At 46.5% G+C, this 16,263-nt stretch overlaps 1 protein-coding gene across 1 annotated transcript; it reads right to left on the bottom strand.

The window, feature by feature from the left end:
* Nucleotides 1-4,230: 4,230 nt before the first annotated feature.
* LOC109472215 (potassium voltage-gated channel protein Shal-like) lies at nt 4,231-6,346 on the bottom strand. Its single transcript, XM_019771810.1, has one exon. It carries the CDS (start codon nt 6,256-6,258, stop codon nt 4,900-4,902), a length of 1,359 nt encoding a protein of 452 aa, XP_019627369.1. The 5' UTR covers nt 6,259-6,346; the 3' UTR covers nt 4,231-4,899.
* Between the last annotated feature and the right edge of the window lie 9,917 nt (nt 6,347-16,263).

The following is a 16,263-nucleotide window of genomic DNA, read 5'->3' as shown; positions in this document are numbered from 1 at the left end:
CCTTCGAAACGTTGAAATTTGCAATGGCAATGCAAGAAAATAGTACATCATTCTTATTACATCATTCTTATTACATCTGCTTGAAGATTTTCTTTATTTTCTTTATTTATAAATATAAGTTCAGACCTGCCTCAGGCCGCAGTTCCGCTGCAGCTGACCTCTGGTGACCTGATCTCCGTCTAAATCCCCGGATGAGACAATAGCAGCTTTTTTATTGCCATCGATTACCCACAATTCCTGGCGTCCCCCTATCGGCCACACAAACAAATCAGGTCACAAATATCTTGCTCTAAATTGCTTTCTCTAGATCTAGGCCATTCATTTCCATTCTCCGATAAAAAGCGCTGCCCCATAGGCACTTTTGCTTCTTTGATCAATATGTAGTGCATTTCTACTAAGTTGCTGTCATTGGCTCCTTGCGCGGTAGAAAACGGCCTTCCCTTTTTCACTTTTCTTGTTGATTGCCATTGTGACTGCTGTTTTGGATAAGTTGCGGTACGAGTTTTGCATCTCAATCTGCCGAAATCATTCAAGCGCTATGTCAGAAGATTTTAGATGAATACGTGATAGATGTTTGCAGAATTTAAATTACCATTTGCCGAAGGAACTAGCTACATATAGCTGGTTTGGCTGAGGAGGCAGCGATTACGTATTTCCACTATTTTTTTTTAAATCCCGTATGTCCTCATATGTCTGTGCAACAGGTCCTGCGTACACAGGGTACTGGCACACTGTCTAGTGTAGCCCCTCTTGCGGACCCCTCCCAGCTTTTATGACTATGATTGTATCCTTGTTCTGGTTGTATACTGGGTTCTGATTTACTGGGCTCTGACAGTAATCAGACTTCGGCACCCAACCAGATTCTCGATAGCTATCCGATGAGGAAACTACACGAATTCCTTAAAAAGAATGCATCCAGTGGAGTCTGAACCGAGCTCGAGGGCTAGTCTAGCGCCGCTAACCTTCTCTAGTCCATGTAACATGTATGTAGCCGTGGTGTGGCTGCCCAGCCTGAGAGGGCCTGAACTGGTTGGTTGCATGTCTAAACTCACGGCCCTCGCTCAAATCGACCCGTATTCCTCTGAGGCGGAAGAAGATCGACGACACAATGTTTAAGTGCCTCTCGTGGACACGGTCTAGTTCTCACTGTACACAAGCCAATAAAACCTGCATGCAGCGCGGCGCTGTACTGGACATTACGTTTCCGTGCCCTGCAATGAGTAATGAGCGGCAAAATGAGCTTTCTGGGCTAAAAGGTCGCGAGTACTCCCCTGTGAATCTGGGCATTTATTTTTCCTACATTTTATACGTCTCTAGTACTTACGAAAAGAATGTGAGTATTAAATCTGAAGTCGCCTTAATCTCATTGTAACATCAATGCGAATTTAGTAAGTAACAGCGCGGTCACATTCATCCTAGGCCGTCGTATTTTGATGCTGTAGGATTTTAAAGCAGGTTGTGACCGAAGTAACCACCTAAGACAACTCTTTCCGTAACAAGACAGCTGAATCGTTCAGAACATGTTCGCGACTCTCTCCCAAGAGTGTCCTCAGTTTGCGATCGTACAAGGATCGTACGACGGTTGTGACGAGGCCTGATAAGCAGCAGCACATCGATCTTCCCACCCCGGCCCATCCACCCGTGTCTGCGATGTTCTCTCGCTTTTGAACCGTCCTCCCCTTCTTGATCCTGGATTATTCATACTTTCCCTCCCTGAAACCTCGGCTGATTCCGCGAGAGATGCCCATCAGGCTGCCCTGTTGCCAAACGCTGTAATTGGGTCCCTAAAGCCCGCTGTTAAAGCTTTGAACAAACACCGCATGTCCACGGTTAGAGGTCTCCACCAGATTTCTCGACAGCCTTAGAAATTTCCCCAAGTACGGGGTGTATTTTGCCAGAGGTTATCCAGCTACAGGAATTCATAGCTGCCCCATTCAACTCCTCTGGCAAAATACTCCCCCTATTTCGGGCAGACATATACTGTTTTTGTTCCCGCCCGCAGAGATTTTGGTGGAGGCAAGGTTAGTAGGTGACTGAAAGCACGTTTACCACAGCCAGGTGCTGCTGAAAGCCATCCATCCATCCGGCTTCGACTCTCGCCTTTGTATCACAATGTATACAACATCTACTCTTTGTGGCATTACGAGGTCTTTAGCGAATCAAAGCTGTTGTCTCGAGAGAGAAAGCGTTGAAAAAGGGGAGGAAACACTTCAAACAGACCCAATCACCAGGCGAGATCGACAGGTCTCTGAAGACTGATTCATCCCTGTGAGGGACTGATGGTCGCCATTTAGAACTAGGGCGGCGGAGAGTTGGAAACATCCATCCTGGATGTATATGGAGCATTTATGTTGATGGGTTTTGCCCAGAGCTGTACGGGCAGAGACTCAATTCACCACTGTTATGGTGCTTCTGGACGGATTACGACGGCAATTCGAAAGCAATGGCTCGCCGTGCTGGCTCCCGAGAGGAGCGCCGGCCGATAGCCACCTGTAGCACAGCCCGGGTAGGGATTGCCCGACTGGGAACGCAGTACCGGGGAATGCCACACCTACCCGCCCGTCTTTAGCATTCCTTTTCGGTATAATCGCGATAAAAGGCCCGGTAGTGCTTCATAACGCGTTAGTTTCGAAGGTCGGCCGGTATAGACCGCCACACAGCAATATTTTTGTCACCGTGGACTCTCCGATGGGACGATGGGATGAAAGATGTGCGATTTTTCTCCCTCCTAATCAAGAACATTGTTCCGACAAGTCACCAGAGATGTCTAATGACGTCAGCTTCTATTGACCGTGTCCTACAGGGAGCCTTCTCGCCCAGTGGTGGGACACAGGCAGTGTCTATTTTGAGCATCCAAACATTAAGCGCCGTGGATTGTAACAGATCAGAAATGACAGTGGCCATTTGATACGAAAAAGTCTTATTTCAGAACAGTCTAAATTCCCTCAACTTGCATGATTACAAATCCTCAAATGAAATATATTGTTTGTAGCTGATCTGTTGATCTTTCGATTCCAAATCAATGACAAGGGGGTATAAATGCAACTGCGTTTCCTGATGGTGTTGTTAATCTGCCGTTATCTGTGCTGTCTGATGCGCCAGTCTTTATCCCCGTGTTGCAAATCATTCATGGGGCCAATATATGGATTTCCGTGTAAAGAATCCCCACTTGTTGATCGTGAGATATTGGAAAAATAAGCGGGGCTTTGCTGGCAGCCTCAATACGCCGGTAGTGCCGGGAGAATGCAGGAATCTCGGGGGCCCACTATCAAGGTAAATGGAAAAACGTTTGAAGCACGCAGAAACGATTAGAGCGTGAACGGACGTCTCAGATTATCCAATTTCCCCCGTATCTTCTGTGTCAGCGAGAAACCGAGATTACCTCGTGCCCAAGCCCTGTTTGTAAGAAGGTACGATCCTTCAATCCTGATTTGAACATACGAGGGGACACATTAGGTCGAGAAAGCGATAGATCGCAGATTTCATCACCAGTCGCCTCGAATATGTGGTCTACCCGCTGTACAATACAGCAGGGGAACGTGACGATATCTCCCATCAACATCTGTACGCCCAGGGGACACATCGCACCTCCTCTGACATAGCAACAAAACCTGCTGATGCCCCATTTTTTTTACATCTGACTTCTCCGAGTCACCCCCGCTAAGGTCAGAGATCACCGTGAGCGATACACAATCAGTATCGGAGGAATGTGTATCCGTACCTTTCAGGGAGAATTGATTTCAAGTAACATTAGCGGACAGGTAGCAGATCTATAGCGTGACGTGTGTTCCGAGGTGCTGAGATATCGCGGTGTGGTGTGGTAGATGGTCGGCTGGTAGACCCCCAGCAAACACCTGAGTCAGGGTTATGAGAGAAGAATGGGTCCCGTGGGGAGGTGCATGGCTTTCACATGTGCTATATATATATGTACTTACATCTGATCCATTATTTATCAACGTTTGTGATATATTAACGCGCTACCGTCTTCGGGGCGACCTAAGGACAGTTTACGGGACATTATTCACACATTTGTATGATAAACTACCATTTCTCGTTTTAAGGCCTCATCCTGGCGTCATGATTGCCCCTTATGGAGGCCATTTGAAGTAATAGATGATTCATCACAAAGAATTCTGACAGAGCCATGAATCCAGTTAAACCTGGTTTATCGAATATGCTTTGAAACAGTCAGTGACAAGTATATTGTCTCACAACCTGAAAAGTGCCTCTTTCTGTTCTTTGGCAATTCTGCGTCACCTGTGTTGGAGAGACTTCCTTAATATTCCCAAGTGTTGATATTGCGGAGCAGCAGCTATACCAGCGGCAAAAGCGTGAAGACGACGTGATACAACATCCAGGGTTCCTCTCTGCAGTGAATTAACAATGGAGGCTTGTGCAACCAACCATACGCCCGCCTGTTCCCTCTTACAATTCGGTAGAATGCTTTATAAATCTTTGGCGACCTTGCCCATTCCTATACTTGTGTTATTATACAGATAACTATATAATCTATGTGTCTTTTGTTCATGTACATATTTGTAAGGCACCTGGCATAGTAGGGACATAGTTTTACTTCATGAGACACTACATGGTTAAAAATGTCTTGAATATCTAAATTGCACACCCATCCTGGCGTCACGAAACTTGCATAGATACCTGCACTGAAACGGGCAGTCCACATGCTACAAAGCTGACTGCCCACATGCTACATAGACGACGTAGTCCTGTATTTTTTTCTTGCAAAAGTCACCTGGCATACATACCTGTCTGTCGGCGCCTTCACTTCAACAACAACCGTCGTCGTTCTGTCTACTGTATGCAAAGTTTGTGGCGCCGTCATGACAGAGTGGTTCAGTAAAGTACTTACGATTGACAGTTCAGGTGCTGGGAAGGGGGGGTTCACCCGATCCCCTCGTCGTCATCGTCGTCGTCGTCGTCGTTGTCTTTCCCATCGTATTGCCGACCGTGCTTCTTGGCCTTCTGACTCTTTTTGTACACCCGACTGAAGCTTGTCACGATGATGGTGACGGGAATTGTCATGAGGATGACCCCACACACCGAGCACGCAGCAGCTACCAATTTCCCCATGTTGGTCCTCGGCACCATGTCACCGTATCCCAGGGTCGTCATGGTGACGATCACGAACCAGAAAGCTTCGGGGACGCTCGAAAATGTCGACGCCGTATTCGACTGTTTTTCCGTCGTGTACAACAAAGTGGCGAATATCAAGGCAACCATAAACACAGCGAGTAGCAGAAATAACATCTCACCAATGCACTTCTTTAAGGTGTAGAGTAGGCATCTCAATCCTGGGGACGCGGCAGAAAATCTGAGTATCCTGAAAGACCGGCACACTCGTAACGTCATGAAGGCGCGCTTGATCTTATCCTGCTTAATGAGGAAACCCAAGTAGAACGGCATGATCGCCAAAATATCGATAATGGTCATAAAACTCTTCAGAAACTTCATTCTATCCGGCGCGGAGAAGAACCTGGCGAAAAACTCAATCGTGAAGAGGGCGACGCAGACCGTATCCAGACACCGGAAGGCCCAGGAGTACCTCTCGCCGCAAGTCGGGCCGTCGGGGGGCCCGCACTTCACCGTCTCCACGATGTTGGAGATGACGGACACGGCAATAAAGTATCCCGTCACGTAGTTGACCACTGGCCCCAGGGTCGAGCCCTTCCGGTTCTGCAGCACGTTCCACATCCTCTGCCGGACGGACAGGTGCGGGTTGTCCCCCACCCTGTCCAGAAGCTTCCGCCGCACGAAATCCTCCTCGTTGTGGCGCATGCTACAGTGTCGGTAGTCCTCGTAGCAGCAGTCTCCCATGTAGATCTCCGGAATGATTCCGAAATATTCCATTTCTTCATTATAGGTGGTCCAACAAGCTGCCTTGGGAAAGTGCAGCACGTCCGTTCTGTAAAAATTTAGGATGTACCTGAATATGTCGGGGTCGGCTGCTTCGAATGTGTACTCCTGGGCATCACTGTCGTAAAAGAACTCCCTCTCCGAGCTGCCCAGCAGGGTCTGCGGGTACTTGTCCAGGTAGCCCCTCCGTGTGATGTACCGCCGACCGCCGATGTTTATCGTTACCTTCCGTTTGTCAAGGACCGAGGGGCGGCGCGGCCTCGGCGAGGCTCTTATTTGCGTGGGAGGGGAGAGCCTGAGGCTGGTAGGTCTGTAAGATCTTAGCACCGGGCTGGGATCGTAAGAGGCCGCTACCGGCGGCCAGAAGCTCGCTGCTGCCGACGCCATGACGTCCCGCCCAGCTGCCTACATAGGCCTGCCGACATGTTGATGAGCGGACGTGGTTCCAATCCAATCCAACATGCAGGCGTGCGGGTCGATGGTACGGTGAGCTGGGCAAGTCTTGCGAAAAGAGCAGACAAGTCAGCCCGCAACGTTTTCCTTCACGTTCTCCTCACCTCACCACGTTCCAAGCGCACTTGCGAGAAATCCCGACGTCTTCCTCGGTCCAGCGGGATACAAATTAAGGGTGTCTGGGATGCGATTAAGGGACATGCGCACCCCTCCTTTCGGCGAGCACGGGACTGCAGTTCACCCCTCGCCAACCGCCCGCCGTGGGGAATGGAGCCGTATAGATTTTGACCTCATTTATGACAGATTAGGAAGGCCCGAGGGGACAAAGTCTAATCAGAAGAGCGGCGATGCCCATACCAACCGCCACTTGTCCTCTGACACAGCAGCCCGAGCACGTGCATGTCCACCGGGAGGCCCTTCCCTCGTCATCCCAGCCGCGGTCCTCCTCCACGCAGGCTGGCTGGAGCGCGAGATGACGTGCTGAGCTCTAGCTCCTCCAAAGCCAACTGTTGCCGCCCGCAGCCGCGAAGAGACTGGAGCACAGCCGCGCCGCTATCCTCACCAGATTATCGACGGAGTGTCTCATCGATTTGGATCGCTTTTTAGTTAGGAGGGACTGTATTATCTCGCAATTACGTCTCTTACCGCGATGGAAATGGACGTCTAGCAGAATGGCTGCTCACCAAGTAGAAAACGCTGTTCTCAATTTGCAGTACGAATCTGTACCGACGGCTCGCAGCAATCGGAGACGGTCAAGTGGCGATAGACGTGACATATATGATACATTAGATGTACTGTTAAAGGACTGGGCGTACTTCGTGCATTCCTGGCATTTGTAGTCGAAATGTCAGCACAAAGAGAAAGGGAGGCGGGTGTCTCGCAAGATTACCGATTTTGATACGTAGCAAGTTGCGATAATATCATCCGAATTTTCTAACGGATACAAAAAAAACTACAAATGCCTCGTAATAAAGTGCCTGGGCGATAAATTCTGAAATACCAATATATGTATGATGAATCATATGCAGCCTACCTGGCGGTTCGATGAGCACAGTGCTCATATATGTGCATATGCCAACTCCTACTACATCTCGATCGATTTATGCCATTCTAATGTGTTATAGCCTTTAGTGGTACCACAATAGAACAGGAAAATCATTGTGACATATTGTAATGATTCCAGTATTGATCTTGTGGCGCATTTCTGTGAATTCGACTGTGATACACTTGTGCGAGGACGCGGTCACGTGTTGCGCATACAAACCGTGCCTGTTCAGCGCGCCAGAGACGCCTTAGGTAGCTGATTAAGCATTGCCTCTGCATCTTTGGTGACGCCTTCGGGTGACCTCTTTTCCATTCTCAAGTAGTCCTCGAGGAAATCATGTTCCTAAACACTTCACCATAGGCCTAGCAATCAAGAAAGAGCAAGATCTGAGAATCAGTTCTCTGTATCTTAATGATCCCCAGATCACTCCTGACGCGTTGCACATGCTCCGCGCTGAGGACTGGGGCAAGGTCGTGTCCTCTGCGAAAATTATCTTCCCATTTAAAAGTCGCTGGCGAGAATTAAGAAACGGCGTACGTAAGCAGGCAAAGCGGAAGAGGCACAGTCACGTTTGTGAATAATAACCCCGCACGTACAAGGCGTGTTTTTCCATCCATTAGCCAACTGTCTGAGGGGAAATCTTGCGAACGGCCGGGCTGCAAAATGGATGGCAAGGATGCAGAACAAAGAAACACGCAGGCATTTATAAGATTTGGGGCATCTTCTAGGAACTCGTCTGAAATGGCCGCTTCAGGCACTCTGCATTATGTATGTGGGAAAATCGGTCAGCTGAAGTCAGAAGCGGTCCAATTTGCTGAAACCTTGAGCTGTGTCTGTTTGATGTTTCAACAAGTGTCACCTTACAGTTCGATTCTTGTCAGAACCGTCGTTTTACCCGCCGGTTTACTGGGGAAATAGTTTACGTCTATCAAATAACGCGCACAATGGAGGGCTTTAAATGACGGTGGGAGTCTTCAATCGCATCTACAAGGCAACATGGCTGTGCAATCGGCTGATTCGCTAAAGAAGCGGAACATTCTGGCGGCGGCCATCGATGGCCCGTATGCTAATTATTCACTTCATGCCCCAACAATGCCAAATTAGAAGACCGTGTATTTTTGGACTGTTTATCATCTTCTTAGCTGAATTACTACGTAATGTACAGGATTCAGCAAAGCTATATGGTAGATGCATCATTCAGCACTCCCAGACAGGCTGACAACAGAAGTTAAAACGCCGTTTCTAAGTGATCGCAAAGACTAATATGTCAGGCTGCACACGTTTGCTGTGTAACTTGTCGGTAGCAAACAAGGTAAAATAAATCACCTCAATGAGTCACTACCGCTAAGAAATGCAGAACGTGTCGTCTGCTCAATTGAAGCACCACCATGCAACGAGTGTGGAGACAAGTTACACTGATGGACACAGTCAACACTTATAACACGCTGGTTGTAAGAAACGGTTATGCATTCCATGGTGCTGAACAGCCATCCAATGCTATACCAGGAACATTTCACCTCTTTCCATACTGTGTGTCATCAATTCGCCTTGGACGGCACGAATTTGCAAATATATAGATAAAAAAACAAATCATCTCAAAATTAACTTTCAAACAGTTTTGACTTAACATCGTAGCAGTTTCTTTGTCAAGAATGTGTGCAGACAGTGCTCCCTTCGCATGTAATTGACATTTATCCAGCGGTTACCACTATTAGCACCTAAAGACCCCATCACAAAGTACTCGTAAATTATCCGGCGGCGGGCTGTAAAAGTAGGAGCATCCGAACTGCAGCGAAGTTAACTGCCAGTAGTTTCACATCCTGCAGGCCTGGATGTTTCTGCGCGAGTGAAGTTGGAGGGACTGTGAGGCGGCCGGTGGCATCGCCTGACGTGACTGAAAGGCTTTGATGTGCCTGGAGATGTAGCATGGACAGGAGTGATCAGCGTCAACTGGTTGAACAAATTGTGTGATAAACATTACCGGCATTTTGATCACCCAAAGAAGTGCATGTATCAGATGTACGAGTCTGGTGTTTACCTTACCGTTATTGGGTAGTATTGCAAGGTTTGAAATACTTTAATTGAAAAAAAAATTTAGAATGTTGATGCTTTTCAGCTTTTTCATTCACACAACGTATAGAATCTCATTTAGAGTCTTGATTAAGATAGATTCAGAATTGTCTCTTAAAAACATCCCTACTGTAAATTTTTCAGCGGTCCTGCAAGAACTACTCGATAGTTGATGCATTGCCAGAGACAAGCCCGGATGTAGCATGAAGTGATGGAGGCAGATACAGCCTGAATTGTAAATGGCCCCGTTCAACAGCACTTCCAACGGCAAGGTCAACGGTGTCAAGAGGAGCCACGCAAAGGATTCCCTGCGCTGTGACGCACTCCGCGGACATCTGAGCGCAGAAAGAGCGTTTTGATGTTCCATGAGCTACTTCGGTGACGCTCTACAGGTGTCATTAGACCAGTGCCGGTGTGGAGAAGGGAGTGGGGTGGTTGTAACTTTCTCCACAACTGTCAGTATAAATCAAAAGTAACTGTCCAGCGATGAACCATGAACTGAAGTTAAAACGCTTCAATATCTCGGCGTCAAAAATATGTATAATGCTGAGATCACTTCCTTCAGTCTTCGTCTTAATATACTAGTATTCCCACCACGGAACGAAACTGTAAAATCTAAATTCTATTTACCGTGAAGACAAACCCAAAGCATAAAGAAGGGAATTACATTTTCTCGCAAGATTTACATGTCGTTTGCGGAACTAACTCTGGGTGACTGGATCTAACTAGATTTGGAAGTACTGATATCATCTTCCGTAACGTTATTAACACACGCGAGGTGACAGGAATGTCGGCCGCTTGCGGTTTGGCGGTTTGGTCTTGTTAAGTTTTAATGAGCTCTACCTGTTGTCTGCAATCGTGACTCCGAAGTTCCCCAGGGGGGCAGCCCGGCTGGGGTTTGGTAGAACGAGCCGGCCGGCCTGCGCGCTCCGGTTTACCTTGCCTGGGTGCCAGACGCTGGCGTTTCATAAGCGCTAGATTTTTTTTGTTGGGGGGGGGGGACTCTAATGTCCGCTACCAAAAGTATCCGCTCAAGTCCTTTATCTTTCACGCCAGGTAGCGAGTAGATACGTAGAGCCAGGGTGTCGACTAGTGTAGGGCCTGGCGGGGCGTATGGTTTCCGTGGCCGAAGGAGATTATCACTCACTCGCGAAATGGTCTGGCACCCAGGCTACGGTTTACCTGGACACAACCGTACAGCCCTGCATGGCCGGTTATGGTCAGTTTGGAAACAGACACTCACTGCTGATAAGATTGTTATTCATCCCTTGTTTGGAAGGATTGTCTTAATGGTGATTGGTAACGAGGAACTGCGCAGCTACCTGCGCCGGTTATTGTCTGGGGAGAAATTGCGGCGGATTTTCCCCGGTCTTATCAGTCCCGCCGTCCTTGGACAGCGCCGCGGCAGCCGTCAATTACAGTCGCAGATATCGAGCCGAGGGGCGGTCCCTTCACGAGGGGGGTTTGAGGCCACTTACTCAGCGGATATTAGAAGAAAAGCTCAATTTGCATCATCATTATCCTTATCGTGTCGGCATCCTTAGCCAGAACGTCTCCAACAGTACCGTGAAATATAGATATTCTCGGGGGAACACAATCGGGGTACAGGAAAACCTTGTATATATCATAAGACGTCTATAGGAAAAGTCAATAATTGAAAGACATTTGCCGAGCCTCACAGAGACGGGGGATAATGGAATTAAGTCGTCACTGGTCTTCCCGCCAGAAGTACGGGACGACTTCATCCCGAGAGGTACACCGCGATGTATTGATTTTAGTTCTCCGTTTGTAAGTGGTGATTGGTGAAACACGCCTAGCTTGGGCAGTACTGTACAAGTGCTCCTGCCCATTACGTCTGTTTACGTGTTGACTTGTGGTTATCTTCTTTTGGCTGCTAGCATCTTCTGGAGATAGAAACTCTTGTCACATTGAACGGTATGTACCCCCCCCCCCAAGACACTCTTCTCTTTAGGAATTCGGAGTACGCATGCACAGGTTTTCAGTACGTCCTGCTAAGGTCACTATTCCCCAACGGGGGGGAGGGGGAGGGTTAGTCTGTGGGAACGAAAAATATGAAAGACAAAAGAAAACGAAACACAAGTTAAAAAGACTAACCGTCAGCACTAGTTACCTTCGCCAAGAAGGTTATGTTTTCAGGGGCGTTCGTGTATGTGTGTGTGTGTCTGTCTGTCTGTCTGTCTGTCTGTCTGTCTGTCTGTCAACACGATAACTTGAGAAGGTCTTGATGGATTGTCTTGATACTTGGTATGTGGGTAGGTCTTGATGAGACCTCAAAATGATTAGATTTTGGGCCACCTGGCGGCTTGTCATGGTACTGCAGCAGAACTTCCGGTTTTGATATCTCATGATCCAGACATGCTAGGGTGACAAAATTTAGATGGTAGATAGCTCTTGTGCTGGGGATAAAGTGACATGAGTTTGAGCCCCCTAGTTGCTTGCTCTAGAACTGCAGGGGGGTTTAATGGACAAATGTTTAAAGGGGGATAACTCAAGAACCAATTGATGGATCATCGTGATTTTTGGTATGTAGGTAGCTTGATTGATGCTTGACATAATGATATTACAATTATGCAAATATGGATGTAATTTGCATAATTAATGAGGAAATTCTATTTAACAGCTGCATTCCATAATAGGAAGTTCAAGCTTGTGACATATGTTATTAAGGCCCGATTTAGACTAGAAACGCTTAAGGGGTTTTGGCCAGGGAAACGTTTTGGAACGGTTAACCGTTCCCGGTCTAAAGAGGAAAAACGGTTGTTATGGGTTTTCGCGGACCGTTTCCGAAAACCACCTCCATCGTGGTTTTCGACCGTTTCAGAACCCTTCAGCGGGGGCCCGAACGCTTTTTGCTAGGTCTAAAGTCAAAGGGTTTCTTGAAACGGTAAACCAGGTCACGTGTCATATGCTAATCACATGCTAATAAGCCCGCGCGCGTCCATTTTCTGGTAGATTCGCGCCATATTCGATTGTGTCCATTTTCGCCATTTTATATCAGGTATTTCTCGAATTTTCGTCATCCTTTATGTCTGGGGGGATGGCAGAAGGCCAGGGGAGGGTCTGGACCCAAGAAGAGATCCGCTGCTTGATCAGCTTGTGGGCCGATCAAACTATACAATCCCGCTTGGAGACCTCGCGTAATAGGGAGGGCATACAGATGCTTGTGGACGGGCTGGCGGCTGAGGGGTATTTACGCACCCCAAAGCAGGTTCGGGCGAAGTTCAAGGCCCTGAAACACAAGTATCATAAGGCCAATGAGGCAAACCGTAGAAGCGGTTGGGGAGGTCATCATAGGTCACTGTGGGTCAGAAACATCCTGCGCCACGGGCGGCCCGAAACGCTACCGACTCTGTGTCTAAAGACGAACCGTTTTCTGTGGCGAAACGTTTCGTACCGTTTCGAAACGGTATACCGTTTCTAGTCTAAATCGGGCTAAGAATGAGAAAAACACAGGCAGATATCGATTATGCAAATGAAGACTTAATTTGCATAATTAATGAGAAAATATTATAATTGCATAGTGGTAACTGCCTGGAATTTTATACTTGGGGTGTTTGAAAGTTAAGTTAAGGTGAACATAATTAAACATAACTTATTCAAATAAGGACCTCATTTGCATAATTTATGAGAAAATTTCATCATGGCTTTCTTTGTTAAGATAAGACTGTCTTTTGGTGGAGAATATGATCAACAGATATAATTCATGCAATTGAGGATCCTATTTGCATAATTAGGGGGATTAATATATAATTTCTTAATCATAAAAGCTAACATCATTTGGCGAAGGTATGAGATCGTGGAACTCTAGTTGTGCATATTCTTGAATTGGTTATTTTCGTCCAGGCATACAGCGGCTTGGAAATATGACATTGATTAGCATAAATAACAAGGCCGAAAAGCAACGTCGCATTTGTAAACTGTGAATATCCGTGACGTATCAGTGTGGTAAAGCATACTAGTATTAAACTTATCATTCAGGGAAACGGTCGACAAAAACATTTACTTTTTTATCGTTCAGATCCTAAAATAGAGGCCTTTAAAAGCACAATCTTACTTGAAATGAAAACAAATTGCTTCTTGGTAATGGCGACACTTAACGTTCTATTTATATCGGCACGTGACGCTTTCATCAGGTACATTAAGGCACATCTAAGGATGCACATATTTCCGGGTACAGATTTCGATCGGGCAGAATCAGCACTTCTACCGGTAGAGATCCCGACTGGTGTCTCTGTCAACAGAGACTCTGGTCCTGATGCCGTGAATGTGTTATTGTGGTGTCCCTTTTATAAATTCTACATTTCAAGCCAATCCATTGATTTAAAGTGATGTGAATCGAAATCGAAGAGTTCTGACTGTCTTTTAAGGGAACATCTTTAAGTTTACCGACCCTGATGGGGATCTCTACCGGCCCAATCGCCGATTCTGCCAGATTGCGATCTCTGCGTACCCTGAGATATATATCGTCATCGACTTTGACGGCTCTTTCCAAGGTCGATAAATATGCGCGTTGCCTCGTGATGTTCATTAAGCGAAAAGGAGAGATGACGCAAATATGAAACTTTCAACATATGCTGCCTCCGCCGGACTGATCGAACCCTGACGCACTCACAACATTAATATATATGTGCAAATATTTGACAGACGGCGCAGCGCAGGCTGATGTGGGGTTGATTGTTTCACCATCACATTTGACTGCTTCACCATTAGATTTACGTGGGACGTTTGATTTGAAATGTATTATTTTCTGTTATGCTTCAGCCCAGGTGGCAAATAGGGATATAAGTAACATCATATGAGCTCTTCGCCTAGCAATATCAGATCCATCCGGATTTAAGTGCCGTTTTGTTGTTACGGAATTATCAATAAACTTGTGCGTATCAAAACTAGTAATACTCTTAGTTGACGAGCCCGCCGCAAAGATGATTGTTGGTTGCATGATTCACGGACCGTTTTACTTGGGACGTTTCCCCACAGAAAGGCCATCCCGCCCATGTATGATTACACAGGATGGTTCTCAATATACGACAGGAAGGCCGGGGTGTTTAAATCGTGCAATTTTCAATAGGAATTTTTTCTCTCACTGGTAAATAGTGGTCTATCTATAATAAAACATAATTCATTTGTCGAAATTTAGTACTGGCTGCATGACATCGTTGGAGTTAATTGCATTAAACCGTTGCCTTCACTTTGCCTGTTTGTAATGCGGTGTAGAAACATTGCTTTGTTTAAAATATTTATTGTTCAAACATTATTTTTCTCAATGACCGATTCTAATGTTCATTTCAACAAGGAAAATCCTTCATGTTGCTCCCTGATTGGTAGGCACTGCCTCGAAAGCGACGTCTTGCGAAAACACAGATGAATTGCAGTGTGATACTAGTAACGGGAATGAAGAACAGTGGGTACTATCCAAGCAGAGGTTTGGGTTTGGGCTTATTTTTGGCGTGTTTTTACGCTTTTTATCGGCGTTTATAAAAATAAGCCAAAACCCAAACCTCTGCTTGGAGAGTATGGCTCTTCGCGACTAGTGTCATACAATGTCAATGGATAATTAGAGCGTCTTAAATATAGAAGTCTTATATAAGGTGTTGACACATCACCGGGCTATTTGAGCAATGTGCTATGTAACGCTGACAGCGCAACGAATTTTAATTCGAAATCACTTGACTGTTGACTGAATGTATGCCTCCATATTTCGTATTGCTTGCACTGGAGTCGATTCACGTTATCACAGCCGGCCAGAATGCAGAGCATCTCGACCGTTTTGTACCTCAGAATTTCTTTAAGATGTTTATCTAAATCTTCTACAGCATGTGTCTTCATCGATTTCACCGAAGAGTGGGACTGATCGCGCCCCAGACGCGCATGTCCCGTCAGGGTGTCTGACAGTCTCCGGTATCAGGAGCCGACGCCACCCATCTAAACCCGTGTCGTGATCCCAGCTCCGATTATTTGCCAAAAGTCATGATTGAGTGCTGCATAATACAGGATAAATCAAGTGATTTCTCTCAAAAGAGTCATCATGTGATGGCACCAGTGACAGTGATGAAGGATAGCGGATGCTTTATCTGAAACGTATGGCTCTTTAGAGAATGTTTCCAGTTGTTTAATTTATTTTGTGCGGTTCTATCCGGATGTCTGCCCTTCATCAGTGACTGAGCGGACCTCTGTGGGCTATTATTGCTTGTCTTATACGAAAGGAAGTAAATAAATTGTACAAAACCAACTCGAGTTTGATTCACAGGTGGATCCTATTAGTATCCCACATGACGTTCGCAAGGCCGGAGGTTGGAGGGTCCTCCTTTTATACTACCGAGCTGTGGTATATTCAATTCTATAAATCGATTGTGAATTATCAGCACTGGGTGAACAAAAGATCACGCTGCAGAACAGTGGGGACACCTGGCGGCCCATACAATTTTGACAGCATCATGGGTGAGCCTACCTGCAATAATGTTCTTAATCGCCAGGCTGGATTAATTTATTCTTTGCATCAAATAACAAGGCCAAGATCGAAATGCCAAAGTAGTATGGTCCCAAACCTGGTGCTTACCAACCTCACTAGTGGAAACTTTTGGGAGGATAAACGTGCTCAATATGTTTGTAGATTTCCCTCTCTAGCCGTTCTCATCCAAATAACAAGACCAAGAATAATCGATATTGCCCCCTCTTCTATGCAAGTTAGGTAGAGAACAGTGACGATGTAGTGAGCTTCTGAAGCTTACGGATATGTAACGTTGTATTCTTTCTGACTCAACGTAAGACCTGAGGTTGCATACGGTCAAATCTTTCTGAATGGA

Source organism: Branchiostoma belcheri, unplaced genomic scaffold (genome assembly GCF_001625305.1).
Source record: "Branchiostoma belcheri isolate BF01 breed outbred unplaced genomic scaffold, Haploidv18h27 scaffold27, whole genome shotgun sequence".
In the NCBI taxonomy this organism is placed as follows: Eukaryota; Metazoa; Chordata; class Leptocardii; order Amphioxiformes; family Branchiostomatidae; genus Branchiostoma; species Branchiostoma belcheri.
Note: the sequence above shows the minus strand (reverse complement) of the source record. Positions and strands in the feature narration are given on the sequence as shown.

What these genes read in the sequence shown, in the direction of transcription:
- LOC109472215 (XM_019771810.1), bottom strand. Translation starts at nt 6,258, where the DNA reads ATGGCGTCGGCAGCAGCGAGCTTCTGGCCGCCGGTAGCGGCCTCTTAC.